Source organism: Apium graveolens, chromosome 4 (assembly GCF_009905375.1).
Source record: "Apium graveolens cultivar Ventura chromosome 4, ASM990537v1, whole genome shotgun sequence".
NCBI classification, from domain to species: domain Eukaryota; kingdom Viridiplantae; phylum Streptophyta; class Magnoliopsida; order Apiales; family Apiaceae; genus Apium; species Apium graveolens.
Genome location: NC_133650.1, coordinates 161,551,239 through 161,575,626, shown reverse-complemented (window position 1 = coordinate 161,575,626; position 24,388 = coordinate 161,551,239). Strand labels below are relative to the sequence as shown.

Genomic DNA, 24,388 nt, shown 5'->3' with positions numbered 1-24,388 from the left:
CAAAGAAAATGAAAATTAAATAAAAAGATGAGCTTTTGTTAAAATTCATACAGATCTATAACTTAAACATTGATTAAACAAAAACATAAATTAAATTAAGAAAAAGAGGGACAGAAACAACCAAATACCCAGATCTGAACCAATTACAAGAACCATTGCTAGAGAGAGAGGGAGAGCGAGAGAGATATTAATACACGTAAAATACAAATTCATAGATCTGCAATTCAAACAATAATTAAACACAAGGACGGAAGTAAACTACGGGGGGCGGGAGAGAGAGAGAGAGAGAGAGATGAAACCAATAATCAAGATTTGAGCTTTTTTGTTGAATCGCATATATAATCTTGTCCGACTACTACATGTGTACTTGATTTCAACAAAAGGAGGACAACACGAACACATGAAGTAGTAGGGAAGATATACGATTAAGGATATACACACCACCAAGCTAATTGTATTACATATATATACATAACTGTATATATCTATCAGAGAAGATGGATACGAGAGAGATCGATACCAAAGCTAATTGTGTTATAAGGTTCATATGGAGAGACATCGATACGAGAGAAAGAGAGAGAGAGGCGCATAATATATATCGAAAAAAACAAGAATTGATGTATAACTGAAGAACAAGAGCAATTGCCGAGATTGTATAAAGGAGAGAGAGAGAGAGAGAGAGAGAGAGAGAGAGAGAGAGAGAGTTCTGGTTGAAGGAGATAAAGAAGAGAGGCTTGGTTGTGGTTTATAGAGAGAGAGTGAGAGATGAGGGAATGGTTTAGAGAGAAGACAGAGAAGTATGAGAGAGGCGCAAATGAAGAGATTCAACGCAGAGAGAGAGAGAGAGAGGAGCGTCTAAGATATATATCGCGGCTAAAGATAAAACCATAGCTCTATAGTTGTACAGTCCACACCTTTTCCTTAAATTAAGCTGACCCAAATCTAATTTTAAGTTCATTTTCTTAAATTACCCCTTTCGAATTACTATTTAGCCGGCCCTCGAACTTTCAACACACCCCTATTTCGGGATTTCTTTTTTGAATAGTATTTCTTAAAAGTGTCAATTTCAAAAACAAATTATTCTTTTATTTCGAATTATTAATAAATTTTGTAAAAAAATTACCCTATATGCTTTTTCAGTTTTTATTGGAACTCTCCGCCATTTATTTACTAGTATTTCGATAAAAATTGTGCAATGCACCAAAATAAATAATTTGAAATGTTTTTTACAGACATCATTTCTCTATCGAGAGACTTAAAAGTTCAGTTAATTATTTTTTATAAATTCGATCTAATTTCTCAAGGGACATTCATATTTATAAATTGTGTTTGTTTTAAGATGTTTAAAAAGTTGAGAGTGCAGTTATTATTCGACATTGTTGGAATCTATGCGAGATAAATTCTAATTTTAATTTTTTATTTTGTTTTGTTAATAGGAAAATCAAATAAAATTCTTATATTCTAAACTTTCAACTTTATTTATTTATTTTACGGCAGGTGAAACTCATGAAATATTTGTTCAATCTTAAAGATGAGTTGTTTAAAAGTTCGTGAATAATAATTATATATTGTTATGAATTATAATTCGCGACCTATTCATAAATATATATTTTAAAATATTTTTTCTTAACAAATTGATATATTACCAAAAAATTAGCTCCTTGAGCTTGAATTTGAGTTTGAAATTTTTTTGACGAGTTTAAATATGAACATACAGGGAAGTCGACTTTATCCACCTCATTGAGAGCATATCCAAGGCTCTAAAATTCTTGGCTAAAATGTTTAGCCCACAACTGAACCTTGAAAAATACTAGGGACTTTTTGTCTGTGCTACGCGTGTTCCAAATTTTTTCAATTTTGAATTTTTTTCTCGAAATTTGTAATTTTTATAACATAAACGGTTATCTTCTAAATTTATTTAATTTATATATTACAGTTATTTAAGTTCCGTTTATTTTGAAATATAAAATTGATATTATAGTTTAACGTTAAATCTCAGTATTTTATTTTAGTTTTGTTTCTCTCACATTTTAACCAATTAAAAGTCTTTTAACTCATATTTTAACATTTCTCTTTTACGTTTTTAGTAGTCAATATTTTAATAATTTGTACAACAAAACTGAGTAAATATTTTTTTTGATTAAATATTTTTTAAAAAAATCTTGTAAATATTACATAACATACAATTTATTGCAATATTTTATTTTAAAATCAAAATAATACAAAAACTCACTTATATTAAAACGTAATATATAACACTATTTTGTAAAATTATTTTTGAAAAATTATAAAAAAGGAGAAAATATCAAAAGAATTATAAAAGCCAAACAACCGAAATAAGTTGACTTTGGGATATGTTAAACTCCTGTCTTAAAAGAATCCCACATAAAATCAAAGTCATGTCTTAAAAGAAGCCCAGATAAGAAAACTACCGTGAATTTGGGATTCTCAACTTCTTCAAGCAAAAAGTAACTTCTTTTCACGAAGGAGACAGCACTCTCGGTAGAATCAAACTCTTTCTCTACAATGGAGGTAGGAATCGATTAGTTTGTGAGTTGGATATATAGCAAAAAAAATCTGAATGTGTGGAGCGTTTAAGACAATCGACTGTATTTTTAATAAAGATATACACTATCTTTATAGTTAAAGTGATAGGCTACTAATTAGTCCATGAAAATCTCAATCAATAGATATCTATTAGAGTTGTATGGTGATCCTTAACAGTTTACACTAATATTAGCATGGAAAAAAAGATTGTGTTAAAATAGAAGATCAATTAGTAACATAAACGTGATATTAAACAAATATTTAAATATGAGTTAATTATTTGATAAATATTGTTGTTATCCCAAAATCTTCTCTGATTATCATAATGTCTCCTTATCAATATAAAACATATCACATCTAATTATATTGAGAATTTGATATGCATAAAAAAGTACTATTCGAGAATCTGCCTTTTACTTCGCATATGAGCATCAATAACCAATATGACCTGATGTAATTCTAATTTAATAACAAATAATTTCTCAAACTACCAATTATAATAAAATGATGAGTAACTTAGTCATGATTGTAAATGTGCCATACAAATAACTAATATGATACATTCTCATCATTTATGCTCGGTAGATTGTAAAATACTTCTTCATAGGCTATATTTGATGTAATATTTGTGGTGGTACCATCATCACGGTCGATGAGAATGTGGAGACCTTCCAGTCTTGTAACTCTTGAGATGGCAACGTAGACATGGTCATGAGAAAACACTGCTCTGGGAAGGTATAGACCAACTGTGTCAAGTGATTGGCCCTGGCTCTTATTAATTGTCATTGCATAACAAATCTGGAGTGGGAACTGAATTCTTTTAAACTCAAAAGGCCAGCTCGTATCTGTTGGAATCATCTCTATCCTCAGGATCAAATGTTTTGACCCAACATGGGACCAACATAATATTTCACACTCAATATTATTCTTCTTGCAGGATGTCACAATCATTCGCGTGTCGTTACACAATCCCATAATTTGGTTTAAATTTCTCATAAGCATGACAACGACGCCAACCTTGATGTTTAACTCGTGCTTAGGAATGCAAGGCATATCTAATGAGTTCAGGTACTCTACTGGAAATGCTGATATGAAATCATTATCTTCATCACCAGCATCGTCAATTGAATCCTGACTAAGATATGTGTGTAGAGTTCCAGGAATTTTCCCAAGAATGCTGTTATTGATGTCGTCCACCATAACATTAGTTGGTGTTAGGATAACACTTGATCTTAGATAAGAATGTGAAGACATATTTTTTTAGAAAATCCGGGTAAGTAATTTCGAAAATACTTTCTATAGGAATTTGCGTGGTATGAACAACATATTGATCTGGAATCTTTATTAGCATGTCACCAGTGTCTGCATCAAGACTAAAGTTCTCAACTTTACCATCGCCAACTAAAAGCTGCCATTTACTGAAATCCGCTATAACCTTATTCTCCATTTCTGTATTTCCTGCATGAAGCCGCATATTTTGCTTAAGTAAAAATACTTGGCAAAATTCTCAAATCTTTGATTTATTGAGGGTGGAACATACTACTTCAGCTCTGGATACCTTTGGGATCACGGGTAAAATCTGCCTATAATCTCCGCCAAAAACTACTGGGATACCACCAAATGGCTTCTTTGCCCTCCTTTTGCCAATAGCAGACATTATATCCCTCAAAGAACGGTCAACAGATTCATAGGGAAGACGATGTTGCATTGGCGCTTCATCCCAAATGATCAAATAAGTTTGTTGGATTAATTCTGCAATATCGGTTCCATGTCTGATTCCGGTTGTACTGTCATGATCAAGTTTCAAAGGAATATGGAATCTTGAATGCGTAGTTCTACCACCAGGCAACAATACGGCTGCTATTCCACATGAGGCAATAGGAAGCACAATCTTTCCTTCTGAACGAAGGTGACAACATAATGTCTACCACAAAAATGTCTTTCTGCATCCTCCACTTCCATATACAAAGAAAACACCACCTACCTTATTATAAACATTTTATATGATAGTATCGTAAACGTTCTTCTGTTCAGGGTTGAGCATTCCATGATTCTTTTCATGCAAAATTTTCAGTTCTTCTTTATCATATGAAGTTTCTTCTTGGAGTAGTCTGTTAACAGCATTGCTAAAAACTTCACTTGGAAATGGCATTGTCGCGTAGTCCTTCAAACTCTTCCCGATGTTATTAAACAATTTTTCAATTTCTGCGGGCAAAAATATATATGAAGTGTTATGTTAATTTAAAAGTATACTACATATAATATATAAAACAGAAGTATGTTAATTATTCAGGTAGTATGATAATGAGATATAAACCTGCAAGTGCATAATTCTTCAAATCTTCGTCTGATAGGTATAGATGAGGATCATTAAGCATATGTCGCCTGATGATGAGAATATCGTCTGACATACATTGCCAATTAGCTTCCCAAAGTCTAAGTGGATCTGAAATAGGACTATATGCCAAAATATTGACAAACATTGCACGTAACTGTGGAGGCAATGATGTATGGGAGTTCTTGACAATTACTTCATGCCATTGGTTATCATTTTGTAGAAGACCAAGGGCCGCACATGCTTCCTTGAATGTTTCGTGGATGTGTCCATTAACAGTTTTAAGATCTTCAAAAGACCTGGAACCTTTCTTCCTAAGTAACAACATGCGGAGATATAATAGTTCACCACTTGATGAATGCACTTCAAAGAGTCTCCCAATAAGATCTCCTCTTTTCCTTTCTTTCCAGATACCAGGTCGAGGATGTCAAGTAAATTTATTTGGAAATTCAGAATAACTATAATTCCTCACATTTGGGAAAGTCTGATCTGCATCAAACCATGCTTCTAACTTGGTTTTTTTTGATATTGCCTTGTCGCAAACATCCTCCAAGACATCTCCAGCCTTAAACGAAACATGCTTCTCGCCTGGTAAATGTATCGGTAACCTCTCTACCGATGGCCAACTGGAATGAATGTCAAAAGCAAATATCCTCCAAGATGCTTCTGACGCGCAAACATATCTCCCATCCAAATAATGTTTTACCTCATCAATCGGACCTTTTGGTGCTTTTTTTGGGATTGTTGCAGAAGTACCTGTACGTGTTTTCCTCAAACACATTGTTGTCGTGTCATGACCCTTTAGACAGTATTTGAAAAAGTACTTTAATGATCTTGAATTATTGCAAATCTCCAGATTCATGTGACATTGAAAATGCATCAAAAGATCGCGATTGAATGGGACAACAAATCGATTATCAAGATTGACCCCCTTTTGTTAATGGTAATTCCAGTCTTCCTTCTTTTATATATGGGGAATCCATACTCATCAAAAAATGTATGAGAATTATACATGTAACAAAACATATTTAAAATTGTAAAACATCTGGTAATAAAACTGGAGGTATTAACAAAGTAAAGTATTTATAATTTAATGATCTTAATGAAAATACCGCTTAGAAACATATTTTATACAGTTGTCTTTGACCCTGCATGGAGATTTAGTATAATCAGGACCACATGATCCGTGGATCATATAATTGCTCACAACATTATATCCAACTGGATCAATTTCTGGATCGGGAATTTCAGCTGATACCATTTTATCAATTTGCTCAGTTGTTTTAGGTCTATCGTCGGGGTGCTGCCAAATTAATATATGAGCGTGAGGCAATCCACGCTTCTGAAATTTGCTCAGTTTGTTTTAGGTCTATGCATCACTATGAAAATTATATGATTCCTTATTTCCTGCATTCACTTCACCGATCAAATTGACATAAAATTATATTTTTACGCGCTCATCGTGTGCCAGCATAACCTCGATAAGAAAACCTGCAAACAAATAAAGTGAGATAGAGACGTACTCATATGCATGGAGCTTTCACTCTTAAACCGTGTTTACTACAAAACCCTCGAAACTAGTAGCCTGATCTTCAGGGTCTGTTGTTTTTTCTCTGGTCGCCACTTATACATTTGGGCTTCTAACAAAATCACCAAGGCCCAAGCATGTTTTAAGCCTAGCCCACATAACTCCCTCTTTAGCCATTTTATTGCGGGCCGAATCTAACTCGTTAATGGACCCGGGTTAGTCGGCAAACGTTCAAGAAAGCCCAAGCCCGTGGAATCTCAGTCTACATCTCAGTCATTTTCCAGTGTCCACTACAACATACAATTAAATCTTTTTAAAGTAATAAGATCGAAACTAAAAAAATATATTATTTTAACGAGTTTATTATTTTATCGAAAGTATAAATATACTGTGCTTATTATATTTGGACCAGAGAAAAATATTATTTTATCGAAATTATTACTTTATCAAATATTATTTTATCGAGGTTTAATTGTACACTACACATTTTAAAGGAAAGATTGGAGATTAATTGAAGTGACTTTATAAGCTCGGTTTGGAGTTGCTCGTTACAAAAAATATAGCTGAAAAAGTATTGTCGTAAATAACATATATTTGTTTCATAATTTTTTTGACATGTAAATATTTCGATGCAAAAAAATAAAAATAATAATGTTTTTGGCAAGATTTAATTATGAAATCAGCATATGCTTACCGCAAAAACTGAAATATAGTTTTTTCTAAAAGCATGGATGAATTTATTTTCTCTGACAACAGTTTTTAGGTAAAAACACTTTTTCCGAAAAATAGCTTTTGGATTTTACCAAAAATTTTTAATTGATTCTCAGCGAAAAGTTGCTCTTACTGTTAGCATACCATACACACCCTTAATTTACTTTAAATCTTAAAGTTCCATTAAATGTATATATGAATCTTTAAAATAAAATACGTATTTTTAATCATTAAAGTATGTAACGGCTGTTACATTCCGACACTTTTTCCGTCCAAAATAATCAGAAATAATATATCCGTTTTTTCGTTCAAGGGCAAGGGAGTAATTTCATTGTCTTTATACCGTTACAAAACTTAATTGGCTCGCCGGAGAAAATTTAACCAGTAACTATGATTAAACAATTTAGAGGACAGGTAATTAAAATGGAGCTATATAGTAGACTTCATGTTACTGCACTATGTTGCAAACATTTGATTTTTCTATTTTCTGCCGCGTTATGTTTCTTACTGTCATTCAAGTTGAATGACAATTTTCTCTTTTTAGTATGATGAATTTATTTATATTTCGTGGACAGCTCATCAAACACTAACTCTTAGCACGTGCGCATGTGCACGTGAACAGACACCAGAAAAATCCAAAAAGAAAACATATGCAAATATTTTCAAACAAGCAGACCTTAGAAATAGATTTCAGTTATGTATAGCTCGACATGTTTATCTCATATGACTTGCTTATAAGGAAATGAACATCAATCTCACACAATGTTTTCGGATCCGCCACTAAGATCTCCATTTTCCTTACTGTGACTGCACTAGCCGATAGAACTATGATGAGTAAACTCGGGCCAAAGTCCTTTACAGACACCTCTAAAATCCTTGTGTTGAAGGATCTCTTAAGAAAATTCAATATTCCAGGATATCCAGAGTTCAGCGTTTGCATTACTATGCCGAGCAATCACTCTGAAAAATCGAACAAATATTGGTTACAAAACTTCAGCAAATTTTCAAGATTCCTCCCTAATCCAATTGCACAAATGGTCTAGGTTCTGCAGAAAGTGTCTCAGTAATTTAATTTTCTAAAATTTAGTTATATGAGTCGATCTAGGGCACAAACAACAAAGATAACAAGGTTTTACATGATTTCGTAATGCAATATATATCTCAACAATGTCCATTTCAATACTTTGAAAAATCTCATAATTGGCATAAAATGTGTTTACAGTCAAGAAGTGTGAATCAATATACCTTGTGACGCTTTGCACACAGACTGGATGCTGCTGCAGTAAACACAAGGCCTGTGCAGTCGACAACTGCCCTCTGCATAGATGCTCGTAATGCTGCAAGGAACATATCTTTATATAGCGAAAAGTGAAAGGAAAGATAACTATTCAGAATATCGGCTCTGTCCCTTTTTTAGCACATTTGTGCGTTCAATTTCCAAAAGTAACACACTTGTTCAATCTTTTTCAAAAATGACACAGAACGCCACTTCAAATAGGGTTCCACAAGATCACAGCCTTCCTGATATAAAACTGATTTATATCACGATGCAGAATGAAGTATAAATTAACTTGTTGGTAAGGTTTAGGGTATTTCTCCTATTTATTTAGAAGTAATCTTTTATCATTATAAGACCTTGATTGATATATTTGATTGAGCATTGTTTCTCTTTCTTGTAATGGATTTTGATCCACAAACAAATTCCTCTCTATCGGAAAATCCTATTTATTGTTCATTGTCATTATTCATTAGTACACAATGTTCATCAAGACTCTGGTCACACAAAAAAACAATGGCCAAAATAGAAGAAGTTCTTGATGATAACCGCTGCTCTAGCATTAACGACAAACTTTAGAGCACACTTCCTAAGGGCTATGGTTAGTGACTTGGTTCAATGGGGTGGGGAAAAAATTGAAAAGGAACCTATTAGACGCCATGAGAATAATAACTTATGTTTAGCATTTCTTTGTTGTTGAAGATATTTGCCAACAATTACTGTCTTTAATCGATTAAGTAGAGATAGATGTAGAGGATGGGTCTAAGATTTTGAATAGTTGAGATCAAGGAGAAACTACAATATCTTAGGGGGGACGTCGACAAGTAGGGATACATTGGGTGTGTTTAGTCTGTACCTCGTCAAACATCAATTCCAACACAAGTGATAATTCTGATATAAAAAGCTTATGTAGATATCAAACTGTATAACTAATATGTTTAAACTGCGAATTAAAAGAAACTTACATGGATTGGGACTTGACCTTAACCAAAAGCGCCTGTTGTCCACCATCATGTTTGTTCCTACAACATAAACCAGAAGATTAAATTTAAACACTTACAACAGGGAATATTTAGACCAGTCATATTCACTCAGTCACCAGTCTGATAATGCCAAATGTCCCACAAGTTCCCTGTTATCCTTACTTACCTCGAAAAAATGCCAGGAGACCACCATTCCAAATGTTTTCAACCACCAGAAGGGTAGATGAAAGATTTGCCTGGACTTGCAACACCACCCTGAGACGATCTAGAGGATGTGTTGGAGATCTTGGTAACCATTTTGCAGAACCAACTTCATATTTCAGATTACCCGCTGATCCATACCAAAAACCATGCATAATTCCTAAACGTTCCTCTTTTTCCAAAATCAACCGCCTCTTGATCTCTTCCTCGCGCTTCCTGGTTCCATTCTCCAGGGGACCATTCCATTTATCAAGTCTTCTCCTGAATTTTAGTCTTCTTGTTTTGTCTTTGTCATTGATCAGTGATACTTTATGTCTTGCAACAAATCCGGTCACACATCCGACGGTGTATGTCCCATGATCACTATAGTGGCTGAACACATAGGGGTATTCCCCTTCCCTCATGGCCCTGGAAAGTTTGTTCCATCTATTCTGCATGGCTCTATCTCGAGCAGAGAGTAAATATCTACCGGAATATCGAAATCCATTTCCAATTCCTTTTTGAACATGATATTTCATCACACTAAACCTCACAGCTTGAGTTGTAAATCCTGCAAGTAGAACAATAGCTTCACACCATTCATTCTTCTTTTGTGGCGTGAACCCCAGGCTTAATGTGCTAATAGCAGAACACATACAATTCTTTCTGTAGCTTAAAATTTCTCGTGCTGCAAGGACAAAGGAGATTAAAATCATTTTAGTGATAGTAAAATGATACTATCACATAATTATCTATGACAACATCGCATAATTATGTTGTATAACGCCGTTCATGGCATAGTGATAGTAAATACAAGCGGGCTTTGAAATTCAGAATTGTTGTTATTAAAAATGTAAATTGCAAAGACATCGCTGAACTTTATCCATTTTAGCATTTTGGTGGCCGGAGTTAAAAATTTACAATATGTTAATCCAGATATTACTTTTATTTTTCGAAAAGGTGTCTAAGGAAAGACCTTGTAAATTTGAAACTTCAGCCACCTAAATGCTGCTATGCTACACGGGATTTTAAGTAAAACTGTAATTTACTCTAAAAATGCTACGCGTGATTTAAGTTCGGTAACATAATATGAATTTAGTGTGTGCTAAGAAACGAGTTTTCAAAATTTTATTGATGGAGAGCTTATTGATAATAATGAACCCCTACGTGCACAAAAATATTCAACAATAAAATTTTGACAGTTCATCAAGCACAGATTAATCTTGACGTCAACTCATTAAACACGGATTCTTAACGTGCGCCACTATAAAAACCGAACATAATAACTTAAGCGGCTACTATACTTACTTGCCAGAGGACTGTATTGAATCCCTAAACACAGTTTGTGAACTTTAAGATCAGGAACAAAAGAGGGATGCAAATCGAAATCATCAAGAGCATACATGACATCTCCATGCACACAAACACCAACTAAATCCAAGTCCCTGCTATTATAAATACCATATATTGGATATCTCCCGAGAGTACAAAATTTGATGGAGACATAATCATCGGCAGTTTTTAAAAACTTGCTAGGTAAAACTGTTCGATAATTATCATTCTTCTCGAATTTTGGGAATCTCTTGAGCAAATGATCTATTTTTTCACCGTAAGTATCGAATGATAAAGTTGTGAAATCAAATGTTTCTACCAAATCAATAAACCTTGACATGTCCGATAAGTGAATTAGGGTACAGGATACCTAACCCTACAAAACTCTTACATAAATATCATTAATAGAATAAATAGAGATTATGTTAAAAAAAATTATTTCTATCGATACATTTCCCTTATTTATAAATATAGTCAATTTTGTTGAACCTAAGAAATTTGTATAAAAGAAAAAAAATTATTTATTACCATATTGAAATAATATATTGTATTTATAATAATATAAATTTTAATAACATACTATTTTTAAAATATAACTAACCAATATAGTCAACACCATCGAAGTAAATGTCATACAAGTTCAACAAATTTTACAAATTATCTTATTTTTCTAATTTAGCCAACCAATTATAACTAATTGAAGATACTCTTACATTTTCCTCACCTTATAGTTTCACCCGCGATCTATATTTTTAAAAAAAAATATATTAGAATCTCATATCATAAATTTATATTATTTATTATACTAATATTAATTGATGTGAATTTATAATATCATAAAATATAATTTAGATATTAAAAAAAATAATTTAAGAATTTAATCTATCGAATCTCATTATTGTTTTGTTTTATTTTCATAACCTCTATAATTACTATCTAACTTTTATACAATTATAATTTATTATATAAATTACAAGTTAAAATCTATAACTTTTATTATTTGAAGTTTAGGTAACATAGGAAAAATATTAAGATAATAATTTATTGTTTATCAAGTTCGGTAATATTCGAACCGAGCATAAAATGTTCGCGAACAAATTGAACCGAACACGAACATTTTATGTATTTTTTAAAAAAAATAAATAAATATTACTTTAAGTTAAAATTATATCAAACTATTAATTAAATATCTTTTCACCAATAAAATATTTATTTGAAATAATTATAAAATATAATTCATATATGTTATTAATAATACTTATATTATTTATACATATAATATTATAAACATACCATATTTTTCGAACCGATCTCGAGCTTAACGAACGAACCGAACTCGAGTCGAACACATTAAAAGTTCGGTTTGGTTCATTAAAAATATCGGACGAGAAACATTGTTCGAACTCGAGTTCCATAAGCTTATAAGACGAGCTTATCGAACTCGAATTTGAACGAATCAGACGAGTTTAACGAACAGCTCGGTTCGTGTCCTTTTAGTAATAACCATTATGAATTTTAATGCCCCATTGTACTGGCTCGTGTGTTTAAGTTAAGGCCAGATATTATTTTCAGGACTACGTCGCTCATAAACTCAAAGTATTTCTATGGCGATTTTGTAGGAATAACATCTCATTTCGTAATCTTCTGAGAAAAAAGGAGGTCACTATAAAACATGGAATAAGCTTCTTCAAACATCCATGAGCTTTTCCTCTGGCTCTAGCTAAACAAACTCTTACACTACCTGAACTTCATCCACTACCTCTGCCACTTGGACATTCTGCATTTCTTGTGCCGCTTCAATCAACTGAGGCTGCCTCTGATGAGATGCCTTTGTCCTTGCCTCTCCATTTAACCTTTGACATGAGCTCCCCAAGGCCTTGCTCCCGAGTTTTTATAAGGGAAGAAAGCAAGTGATTACGAGGTAAAGTAGTTTCATCCCATATTTGGAGTGAAAGTTTTGGAACGTAAGTATGTCAAATTTCCATTCATTACCACTTGCTTTCGTTTCTTTTAAAAATGCGGGAGCACAACTACGAGAGAAAATGAAAGTACTTTATTTACCTTACACTTTTTTCTTCCTTTTTTAAAACTCGGGAGCAAGGGGCAAGTCCGCTTCAAGAACATTCTTTGCATAAAAACCCCCTCAAAAAACTTCTTCCTAGGCCAATAACAGTCTTGCCAAATTACACTATCTAAAATCCTGATCACCTTCACCATAGTTAATGAGTGAGTAATTACCCAGAAATTTGCAGTTACCTTTTATTTACATATTATTATTCATCACAGCAGTCTCAGTAAGGACAGTAATGTTTTCACCACCACTCAAGATATAGACATTCACATTGACATTGACAAAGCACATTAACTTAGAGGCAATTCCAGATTGAGACTAACAGTATATACCTGCTCTGTATCACAAATTATAAAAAAAGAAAATCTAAAACAATGTCTAATTTTATTATCATTCTAGTAACTAGAAGATAAGCCTGAAAAACCTAAATGGAGTACTAGCTTTGTCCTATTGAATTTCAACTTCAAAAAAAGGATCTTAAGATTTGTACTTACTAAAAGGAACTTTCTTATGTCGCATTTTATTCATAATATAATTCAAATTGCTAAATTTATCGCCAATCACAAAAATCTATATTCCTGTTATTTATTCAGACAGTCAAATTCAGAAACTTTAACCAATGAAAATGACATATCAGACACATACTAATAAGTAATCTAACACATTCAAGCAAGGAAATCATACAGTTCAAAAAACATTCAAATTCATCCCAACTTAATAAAAATTTAAAAACCACTTCAAAACCAAAAATCTCATAAAACCTCAAAAACCATCAGTCGATCAAATTCACCAACTTTAAAACTTCAAAAAGCCCAAGAATCCAAAAGGGTACCTCTGACATAACACCAATCATAAGGCTTAAGCACAACAGTATTAGCATAAGTAAAGCTAGAAATTAATTAAGAATAATTCTACTTGCAACATGATATAATGCCAATCACAAGGCTTAAGCACATAGCTGCATCAGCAGTAGTCCCAGCAGAACGCAGCAGAGCAGAAGAACGAAGCAGAACCGCAGAAGTACAAGAACGCACTCTACAACCACTAGATGCATTCACTCCAGAATAAGCAAGTCCACAACGGGCATAGGCAGAGGAATATCTCCCAATCTGATCATATTGCAGCTGCACAGCAGAACCACTGGAAGAACAACGCACTCCATAAACAGAATAAGCAAGTCCACAACGGGCATAAGCAGAGGAATATCTCCCAATCTGATCATATTGCAGCTGCACAGCAGAACCACTGGAAGAACGCACTCCATAAGCAGTAGAAGCATTCACTCCAGAAGCAAGTCCAAAGCTGGAAAAGGCACGAAGTCCACAACCAGAATAAGCAAGGGAATTGCTTCCAATGTGATCATACTGCAGCCGCACAGCAGAACTGGAGGAAAAACGCACTCCATAACCGGTAAAAGCATTCACTCCAGAATAAGCAAGTCCACAACCCGAAAAAGAACCAAGTCCACAAACAGAATAAGCAGGGGAATTGCTCCCAGTTTGATCATACTGCAGCTGCACATCAAAACCAGTAGAAGAACGCACTCCATAATCAGTAGAAGCATTCACTCCAAAATAAGCAAATCGACCATTAGAAAGAGAACGAAGTCCACAACTAGAATAAGATGAGGAATAGCTCCTAGTCTGAACATAATTGTACGGTGAATTCCGACAAATAATTTGAATGGCTCTTTTGTCAGCAACTAATTCCGCAGTCGATTTCCACTCCAACCACTGAGCACTAACATCTTCTGGTAAAGCATAAGAATCCAATATAGTTCCACTAGAAGAACGCACTCCATAATCAGTAGAAGCATTCACTCCAAAATAAGCAAATCGACCATTAGAAAGAGAACGAAGTCCGCAACTAGAATAAGATGAGGAATAGCTCCTAGTCTGAACATAATTGTACGGTGAATTCCGGCGAATAATTTGAATGGCTCTTTCGTCAGCAACTAATTCCGCAGTCGATTTCCACTCCAACCACTGAGCACTAACATCTTCTGGTAAAGCATAAGAATCCAATATAGTTCCCTCATCAGCTTCACTTAGCAAGAGTGCAATTCCTTCTTTCCAATCCAAAAGAACACAAGGAATAATGAAGAAACAAAATGCCCGCTGAAAGCATATGCCGTGGCTATGATCTTTAATATTTGACTTCGTAATAAGATGTAGATATTGAATATCTAAACATAGCTCTTCCAAAGAAAATGTAACAGCCTCTACATTACAATATCAGCATAACTATCAATAACTACAAAAAATCAACAACACTAATAAAAAACCAAAAACAAATCAAAGAACATAACATACCATAATCCAACAGTTTTTTCTCCGCATAATCATACCAAAGTACGCTATTCAAATCCAACCCAGCACTCTTCAAGTAAACAAGCACATCATCAACCCTTGACCCTTTCCCCAAGACAATAAAAGAAACTCCAACTTTAACAGCAACCATTGACATGTCAACTTTATCAATAAGGAGATAAACTACTTGTTTTCCACAGAAATATCTAACAAAAAGTAATTCATCACTTAACTTACCACTCGAAAAACAAGTTCTCCTCAAATAACTAATTATTTCATCCATATCAAAACACATTGTAATTTCTTCAATTTTCTCCTTATATAGATTACCGGAAAGCGACTCTACATCAACATTGGCACCAACTTTAACATTATAAAGCTCAAATATACCTTCCTGTTTCTGTTTCTGTGCTGCCCCATCACCAGCTTGAGCACTTCTCTCCCTAGCTTCCCTAGCTTCTCTAGCTTCTCTCTGCTTTCGTAGCAACTGCTGCCTCTTTTTCTTGTTGTAACGACCTCCACTGGCAAAACGAGATAATAAATCAGGTAGTTTTGAGAAGATTTTCAGCTTTGAAATAATGCCCCTCATGGCTGCTTGGATCTAGGTTTTTACAAGAGAAATGAAAGTGAAATGCACCACATATTTATAGGCAAAATTTAAACCTAGAAGAATTGGGCTTTTTTTGGGACTTCTTTCAAACCGTTTTCGGGGCTTTTTCGTAAAACAAGAGTAATCAAACATTACAAAGAATCAATTAACTGTAGAGTTGAAATGCAAGATAAAGAAAAAATTACTGAAACAAAATAACAACAGAAAATCATTAAGCCCGATACAAACACGCCCAAACAAGTAGTGGGCTTATTTGGGCCCAAACTAATCCGAACCAAAAAGAGGCATATTTGGGCTTACCTGTGCACTCAGATCCAAAAAGAAGACTCTTCAGATCTCAAAAGTTGTAACATAACAGCAGCTTGAAATCACCATTGGAGAACAAAAGTATAGAGAAATAAATAAAAAATCAAAATCAAAATCAAATAAAAATAAAAATATGAACTTTTGTTAAAATTCATACAGATATTTAACTGAAACACTAATAAAACAAAAAACATAAATTAATTAAGAAAAAAGAGGGACAGAAACAACAAAATACCAAGATCTGATCCATGTACAAGAACAATTGCTACAGAGAGAGAGGGGAGAGAGAGAGAGATGGAGAGAGAGAGAGAGATTAATAAAAATAAAACACAAATTCATAGATCTGCAACTCAAACAATAATTAAACACAAGGACGGAAGTAAACTACAGGGAGAGAGGGAGAGAGATGAAACCAATAATCAAGATCTGAGCTTTTTTGTTGAATCGCACATATAATCTTGTCCGACTACTACATGTGTTCTTGATTTCAACAAAAAGAGGACAACAAGAATACATGAAGTAGTAGGGAAGATATACGAATAAGGATATACACACCACCAAGCTAATTGTATACATATATATATATATCAATAATTGTATACATATCAGAGAAGATACAGGAGGCCATGAATTGCTTAGAGAGGTTCATACAGAGGTAGATCGATACTAAACAGAAGAGATACAGAGATTTGAGTCCTGTTTGAAGAGATTCAAGAGTTCATGAATTTGTTATAAGGTTCATATGGAGAGAGATCGATACGAGAGAGAGAGGGAAAGGGAGAGAGAGAGAGAGAGAGAGAGAGAGAAGAGATGTTTGGTTGAGTGGTTTAGAGAGAGAGAGAGTTGAGTTCTGGTCGACGGAGATAAAGAAGAGAGGTGAGGTTTAGTTGTGTGGTGGAGAGAGAGAGAGAGAGAGAGAGAGAGATGGGAGAGGAGGCGCAAATGAAGAGTTAGATAAAAACCCTAGCCCTGTAGCTGTACAGTGCACACCTTTTCCTTAAATTAAGCTGAACCAAATCTAATTTTAAGTTCATTTTCTTAAATTACCCTTTCGGATTACTATTTAGCCAGGCCTCGAAGTTTAGACACATCCTATTTCGGGATTTCTTTTTAATTATATTTATTATTTCTTTTAAGGTAGATATCAGAAACAAATTATTCTTTCTTTTGAGTTATAAATAAAACTTGTAAATAAAAAATATAAGCTTTTTCAATCTTTTCTTTTTGCTAGGTAGTTCATTTTCTGCTACACATCGTAAAATTTGTCACATGCTAAAATACGATTTTTCTTACCTATGAGTTAGTACTACTTGAATTGAATTAAATCTTTTAATTATTTGAGACAATTTGGGAATATTAAAAAAAGAATTCGATAAGTTATAAAACTCGCTCAAGAATGTTTAATACCCAAACTCTCACGTACTGATTTTGATTTCTTTAAAATGAGTTGTCGAAAGTTTGTGTAAAATATTCGTGCATTGTTTGTGAATCATAATTCGCGAGATATTCATGAACGTATTCTTAAATTGTTTTTTCTTAATGAAGCAATATATAAATTAGAAAATTGACTCCATAAAAGTTTGAATTTAAATTTGAGTTTGGAAATTTTTTAACGAAGTTAAATATGAACATGCAAGAATGTGACTCGATCCAACTCATATACTGACGTGACCGTCCGTTCCACACTTATTTGTTATCGTCTTGTAATTTGCATAACTTGTCTATACAATATGTGACTTTGTAGATATGCAATTTAAATTTCTAACTTTATGTTTGTTGACTATATTTTCAATCGATAAATCATCTTGGCGGTCCATCAAACAGTCACTTACTGCAACTTCTTCAAAATATACTGAGTTATTGGCCCTTAATGAAGTAAGTCGAGAATGTGTATGGCTACGATCTCTTGTTCATCATATCCGAGAGGCATGTGATCTATCGATCAGTAAAGAAAGTCCATATGAATTTTCTATAATCTTTCGCGTCATTGTTGAACCCGGATGACCCAAACGATATAATGAATTTAGCATGGTTCGATAATTTCTTGTTTATCACCATATATGACTCAACTGGATTTATAAAGGTGTAATACAATTCAGATTTATGTGAAAGAAACTTTTCCATTAATTTCTTTACCCTTGAAACAACTGATGTAATATACGAAAATTCTTCATCATTTTCATTTGAATATGATAACCATTTTTACGTATATTTTTAAAACTCAAAAGATTTCTTTTTGATCTGAAAGAAAATATTGCATCATCGATAGTTAATTGTGTACCATTAGGTAACACTATGTTAGCTCTTCCGGAACCCTCAATAAGATCTGATGCACCAGATATGGTGTTAACATTAGCTAGCATTAGATGCGAAAAATATTTTTGATTTTTCAGTATTGTGTGTGTTGTTGCACTTAGGGGTGAACACGGGTTGGGTCGGTCGGGTTTTAGATAAAAAAATGACTCAACCCAATATAGTCGGTTTGTAAAAAAATCAACCTATTATCTCGAAAATATTTGTCAAACCCAACCCTATTATTTATATGTCAGGTAGGGTCGGGTTGGTTGGGTTTATTATCCTGTCAAAATTTAAATTCAAAACAGAAGTACAATAAATCTTATCAAGTCAATATAACATAAGTTCAACAGAATATTAAATAAAACAGTGTCAATCCACAAATCCATCATCCATGTTCCATGCCATGGCAGAATATTACATCAATAAGTTCTTAGAGCAAAAATTAGTTCAGATTTCTAATAGCATTAACAGGCAACAACAGTTTCATAGTTCTAAGCAACATTATAACATAGTTTCATTCATCAATAATGTTAATGGTTGCCTTGATTTTGTCATTTAATGTAGCAGGGTCTTTTTCCTTGTCCATGTTACCTGTAAATTGAAAAAATAAAATACATAAGCAAAGGAAAAAAGATCATGTTAAATCATATTTATTAAATGTGTTTACCTTCTTCCATAAACGCGTAAGAATGAATATCATCTAAAAAATCTTTACATTTTATCCCATCATGACGCCCCTTCAACCAACTCTGCGTGCACACTAGCACATCCAACATCTTTGGACTCAAAGAACTTCGAAAAGGGTCCAATATTCGACCACTTGTACTAAAGGCAGATTCAGATGCCACAGTTGATACCGGAACAGCAAGGACGTCTCTAGCAATCAAAGATAAAATTTTATACATGTTCGCATTATCTTTCCACCAAAGTAATATATCAAACGAGGACGTCATTGGATTGATAGGTTCTTCAGTTAAATATTTATCTACATCAGTTTTACTCTCAGCCGTATCCAGTTGCTGCTGCTGCATATAATTTTCTAACAATCGCCTCCTACGAGTTTCTTTCGGTGCACCAGACTTTCGCAGAGAATCAGTTCCAGCATCCTGCTGGATATTAAAATGTGAAATCATGTCTAATTTAGCAATACTACTTGCATCATGTAAAGCAAACAGAGAATTTTGCACATTAAACCCTAAATTCCCTTCAAGAAAATAAAAAAAACACCAAAAAATGAAGACATATACAACAACACACAGAGACAAATACTTCATCACAAATGAAAAATAAATAAACAACATACCTTAATCCTACAGAATTATGAATTTGTACCAGTTCTGTCCGATAATTCTTATTTATACCAGAATGTAACAACTGATCTGATTAAATCTCAATAATTACAAAATTACAGAAATAAGGCAGAACAACACATGTTGTAAGCAAGCACAAAATATCAGTTTTTAACACATTACTGACAGGGTAAAAAGAAGTGAGGTAGATTACTAACCTTACTGTTAGAATCATCGAATCCGACGTTGTAGCAGGTGTACAAGCGTTGCAGAATTGACTCAACCTTGACAACAATCCTTGCAACCATTTCAGAATCATACACAGATTCAAAGCAATATCGCCACCAAGGATGGACCATTGCCACACATTTACCCTCCTTCTTACAAAACCAGCAGCGACATCATTGGCTGATGCATTGTCCATGGTAACTGTAAACACCTTTTATATCCCCCACTCAAGCAAACAAGACTCGATCAATTTACCAATCGTATCACCTTTATGATTTGCAACTTGACAGAAGTTGATAATCCCTTTCTATAAACTCCAGTTGGCATCAATGTAATGTGCGGTAATGCACATATAAGAAATATGAGTTCGGGTTGTCCAACAATCAGTTGTTAAGCATATTTTCTGACCAGGAGATGTCAACTCCGCCTTTAGTTTAGCTCTCTCCTTAGAAAATAAGTGGCAAACGTCCCGCGCAACAGTAATTCGACTTGGGACAACAAACTTAGGTTGTAACTCATTAATGAGTTCCTTGAAACCTTCACCCTCGACAACTCTGAACGCCTGTTCATCTTTCACCACAAACTTTGCCAAGGCGTTGTGACATCGAATTTTATTAAATATCATTGCCAACAAGTTCGACCCACCATCAACTGTTTTATGAAAGCTCAACACCTTCTGCCTTTTATCAGCTGCTCTATAAGGATTCTTCTTGCATTTTTTCAAATGACCCCATAGGTTACTCGTTCCAACTCGTCTACTATGACACGCGTAGTCTGCACCACAGTAATTACAAGTGCACCTAGGGTCAGCCGGATCTCCACCTATAATTTTAGTAAAATGATCCCATATATCCGAGGTTCGAGTAGGCTTTTTCTTGGAAATACGTACTTCATCATCAACTTCTTTTTTAGACGACTTAAGTTCGCTAGGAGCAACATCATCTTGGATAATCGGTGGTTCATTGTTTGCGGCTGGTTGGTCAGTGTTTGGGACTGTTTGGACAATATTTGGGGATGTTGTGTTAGTGACTGGGGTCGGGGCTGTTGAATCAGTGTTGGGATCAGTAATTGGGGAATTTGTGATGGTAGTGGTATTTGGGAAGTAGTTTTCCATAGCCTAGTTCCTGAAATCTGAATCAAAACCGTAATCGAGTTACATAAACAATGTAAAAGGCAGAACTTACTGCTTAGAACACATATCTTAGACACAAACAATAAAATGATACAAGAAATAATCAAGTCATACAAGAAATCTAAATATCATATAAATAAAATCTAAACATCATATAAGTCTCTAAAATCTAAATTTCTAAAGAACTGTCTAATTAAAGTCTACACATATAAAGGATGATACATGAAATAAAATGAAACTGAAAAAAGTTATAATCTAAAGCAAGAAATTATAAAGACAAAGGTTTACTTACAAATATTAGAGCTGAGACGGAGAGAAGATAGAGGAAGTCGGTTACCCGGCTATGTTATTTTGTTAAAGTGGAAAGAGTGAGGGACTAGTCGAGGACTCGAGTGTAAAACCTAGGTTAAATTTTTAATGGGCTGGACTGATAGTATTAGTAAATGGGTTGGGCTGATACCTGATGGTTAGGGATGTATTTAATAGAATTGGGTTGGGTTGGGTTGGGTTGGGTTGGGTAAGGGTTAAAATTTGCAAAACCCTGACCCAACCCAACTTAATTGGGTTTTTTAAAAATTGACCCGTTCAATTTTCGGTTTGAAATGGGTCGGTTTATTCGGCTCGAAAAAGGGTTGGGTTGGTTTGGGTTTTGCGGGTCGGTCCGGTTTCGTTCACCCCTAGTTGCATTATCCGCTAAGTAAAGTGACTCATCATCTTTTGTAGCACATGAAGTGAGGCTGATGGCAATATTTCTTAACTAGTAACGAGCTTTAATTCCAAACTCCCTTACGGTCACCTTTTGCTTGTTTCTTGTTCCTGCTTCCGCTACTTCTCCCTTCGGTAGATATCACTTTGCGAAACTCTAAAATCACTATACAAAACTATCGTGCTGATAACGTGTTATATATATAATATAACGATAGAACTTGAGAAAAGCTGTATAATAATAGAGAGTGAGATCACCATCTTTTTATTCATTGAGATCACCATCTTTTTATAAGCACATGTTTACAAGATTTATAAAGGCTGAAACTTTGTAAGTTACAAGGTAGTGAAAGGCCAAAGGTTTGTACAATAATGATAGAAAGATGAAAGGCCAAAGGTTTGTACAATAATGATAGAAAGATGAAAGGCCAAGAGTCATACACTTAATGTATATAACAGAAACAGTAAAATTTGAGATATAAGAAATAGAATTTAAATTAAGCGTGGAACCGATGATATGCGTGGTGATTTTAGATGATCGATTTAGCGGATTAATCGGTTTATAACCGATGATATAATGGTTACCAGATATTATTAATATCACTGGGGGAAAGATCCTGCATACATAGCCTGTGAATTATCATGTATTAATTAAGTAATTAGAAATAGTAACACTCTGACAATAATGACAAAAATCGGGTCCACTTGAATAACAAGTGCAAAAAAAAATTAAGGGTCTTTTAACAACAATTTTGAGGAATAAACAATAAAAAGACACTAACTTGTACTTTGTATTGAATTAAAAATACTAGTAAATAATGACAATTTCGGTGGAGTTTAAGCAGTAAAAAATATATAATTAATAATCTAAAAAAAATGGAACAAACCACATACCTCGGTTTATTAAGTTAGTCGGCCTGAAAGCACGAACCTCATTTCGATTTCGATTCAAATTATATTAAAATTGGATTGATTTTTAATGTATTAGCTGTTCAACGCGAATCATGTTCACTCCTAATATTTTACTCATTTGCGTTTTACTTTCTTATTCTTAAAATGTTTGTTTTGTTTCATTTTTTTTTGTTTAAAATGCTCTTAATTTTGAATGAAAATTAAGAAATGACAAATGACTTGTAAACAGTAAAATGTAATTAAAACTGAATTGGTTTTCATGTTTGAAAATATTTGTTTCAAAAGAAAAAGAAGGTAAATGTAAAGTTCTGTTTTCAAATTACCATTTTGTTATTATACTCGGAGAAGTAAATCAGAGCACTCTAGTCTTTGATTTTAACTGTGAGTCGTTGGTGTTGAATATATCTTCTGTTAACAGACTCCAATTCCAATTGATCACACACAACATAGTTGATTAAAGCATATAGACGGTATAGAGTCAAGCCATGCCTCTAAGTTTATATAGACTGTCAAAATCCATAGGTCCCGGCGTCCAGTTAAATTAATTTATTTTCAATTTTAACTTCATGTTCCCGGGATTTAAAAATAAATAAAATAATTTAACTTTTATTCATAATCATGTTCTCAATTTTAAAAAAATGAAAATAAGTGATAAAAAATATATATTTTACATATTTTCATTTCAAAACTTTCATTTCAAAAATAAAATAAAAGTATTTTACTTTATTGTCGTCTACTTTTGTCTATTATAAAAACTTGGGAGCTCATCAGATTTGAAATGATCTTCACAAACACTGCACGGGGCACACTTAGTCCTACGTAAATACTAGGGATGAGCATGGTTCGATTTGGTGCGGTTTCGACCGAAAAGCAAATCGTGACCAAATTGATTCGGTTTCTAAATTTAAAAACCAAAATCAAACGGAACATCATTGGTGTGGTTTCAGTTTTTAGTTATGGTTTCGGTTTGAGATGGTATGGTTTCGATTTTAAAACCAAACAAAATTAAATATTCCTAGTACGCACAAGTTTTTGTTAATAATATATATAACTTTTCATTCATGAACTTAGTCCAGGTTTCAGTCCTCACTGATGTGAAAATCCAAAAAAGTTTACTCATTAAACACCCATGTATACATGACCCTCTATATGAATAATTTACAAAACATTACAAATGATCTGAATTAAAGTAGACATTACAAATGATGTGAACCATACACTACACCATAGACTCTAAAATTTATATTAAGCAAGGTTCCAATTACTTTTCTCTTATTACACACACATTAGCACATGAACATACATTTTTCATGTAACCTGAATGAAAAACAAGAACATATTAAAAGGAAAATCAAAAAACATACCATGGATATTACAAAATCTCTCACTTTAACTTTCATCTCCTAATAGACCTGAAACCAAGGTAAAAGTTCCAACAATATTAAAAGCAGTCTAACTTTCTACTACCTTTGCTTCATCTTAATGCATCAGAATTGTAACAATAGGGTATAACACACTTCCAAAGAATGTACGCCAGACATGTATCAGAATCAACAACTGAAAACAGAAGAGCAAAACTAATAGTTACCAGATCCGAGAAGCACACAAATACAGCTTCATTGACTGCGGGAAATGA

The 24,388-nt window shown here is 33.6% G+C and overlaps 4 protein-coding genes across 7 annotated transcripts; all 4 read right to left on the bottom strand.

Moving 5' to 3' along the window:
* Positions 1 to 3,096: 3,096 nt before the first annotated feature.
* LOC141719115 (uncharacterized) lies at positions 3,097 to 3,747 on the bottom strand. Its single transcript, XM_074521498.1, has one exon. It carries the CDS (start codon positions 3,745 to 3,747, stop codon positions 3,097 to 3,099), a length of 651 nt encoding a protein of 216 aa, XP_074377599.1.
* A 4-nt stretch (positions 3,748 to 3,751) lies between these two features.
* On the bottom strand, positions 3,752 to 5,663 carry LOC141719114 (uncharacterized). Its single transcript, XM_074521497.1, has 5 exons — positions 5,383 to 5,663; positions 4,865 to 5,196; positions 4,568 to 4,752; positions 4,106 to 4,471; positions 3,752 to 4,027 (listed from the first exon to the last, which is right to left on the bottom strand). Exons 1-5 carry the CDS (start codon positions 5,661 to 5,663, stop codon positions 3,752 to 3,754), a joined length of 1,440 nt encoding a protein of 479 aa, XP_074377598.1.
* Positions 5,664 to 7,786: 2,123 nt separating this feature from the next.
* On the bottom strand, positions 7,787 to 11,236 carry LOC141716941 (uncharacterized). The gene is made up of 5 exons (XM_074519092.1): positions 10,869 to 11,236; positions 9,547 to 10,248; positions 9,363 to 9,419; positions 8,367 to 8,458; positions 7,787 to 8,081 (listed from the first exon to the last, which is right to left on the bottom strand). The coding sequence occupies exons 1-5, from the start codon at positions 11,230 to 11,232 to the stop codon at positions 8,064 to 8,066; spliced, it is 1,233 nt and encodes a 410-aa protein (XP_074375193.1). The 5' UTR covers positions 11,233 to 11,236; the 3' UTR covers positions 7,787 to 8,063.
* A 2,419-nt stretch (positions 11,237 to 13,655) lies between these two features.
* LOC141720405 (uncharacterized) lies at positions 13,656 to 17,116 on the bottom strand. 4 transcript variants are annotated; one of them, XM_074522797.1, is made up of 4 exons: positions 16,183 to 17,110; positions 15,663 to 15,793; positions 15,276 to 15,342; positions 13,658 to 15,184 (listed from the first exon to the last, which is right to left on the bottom strand). In XM_074522797.1, the coding sequence occupies exons 2-4, from the start codon at positions 15,690 to 15,692 to the stop codon at positions 13,875 to 13,877; spliced, it is 1,407 nt and encodes a 468-aa protein (XP_074378898.1). In that variant the 5' UTR covers positions 15,693 to 15,793; positions 16,183 to 17,110; the 3' UTR covers positions 13,658 to 13,874. The 4 variants fall into 4 exon arrangements, with proteins under 4 accessions (XP_074378895.1, XP_074378896.1, XP_074378897.1 ...); XM_074522795.1 differs by having other exon boundaries at positions 13,657 to 15,184; positions 15,276 to 15,407; positions 15,663 to 17,114; XM_074522796.1 differs by having other exon boundaries at positions 13,657 to 15,184; positions 15,276 to 15,377; positions 15,663 to 17,113.
* Between the last annotated feature and the right edge of the window lie 7,272 nt (positions 17,117 to 24,388).

Coding starts and splice junctions, on each gene's coding strand:
- LOC141719115 (XM_074521498.1), bottom strand. CDS start 3,747: ATGGTGGACGACATCAATAACAGCATTCTTGGGAAAATTCCTGGAACT.
- LOC141719114 (XM_074521497.1), bottom strand. CDS start 5,663: ATGTGTTTGAGGAAAACACGTACAGGTACTTCTGCAACAATCCCAAAA. Junction 4,753..4,864: donor GAAGAATTATGCACTTGCAG/GTTTATATCTCA, acceptor TTTTGCCCGCAG/AAATTGAAAAATTGTTTAAT. Junction 4,472..4,567: donor TCAACCCTGAACAGAAGAAC/GTTTACGATACT, acceptor TTTTTGTGGTAG/ACATTATGTTGTCACCTTCG.
- LOC141716941 (XM_074519092.1), bottom strand. CDS start 11,232: ATGTCAAGGTTTATTGATTTGGTAGAAACATTTGATTTCACAACTTTA. Junction 9,420..9,546: donor TCTCCTGGCATTTTTTCGAG/GTAAGTAAGGAT, acceptor TTTATGTTGTAG/GAACAAACATGATGGTGGAC. Junction 8,459..9,362: donor AAGGTCAAGTCCCAATCCAT/GTAAGTTTCTTT, acceptor TGTTCCTTGCAG/CATTACGAGCATCTATGCAG.
- LOC141720405 (XM_074522794.1), bottom strand. CDS start 15,861: ATGAGGGGCATTATTTCAAAGCTGAAAATCTTCTCAAAACTACCTGAT. Junction 15,185..15,275: donor GAAAAAACTGTTGGATTATG/GTATGTTATGTT, acceptor ATTGTAATGTAG/AGGCTGTTACATTTTCTTTG.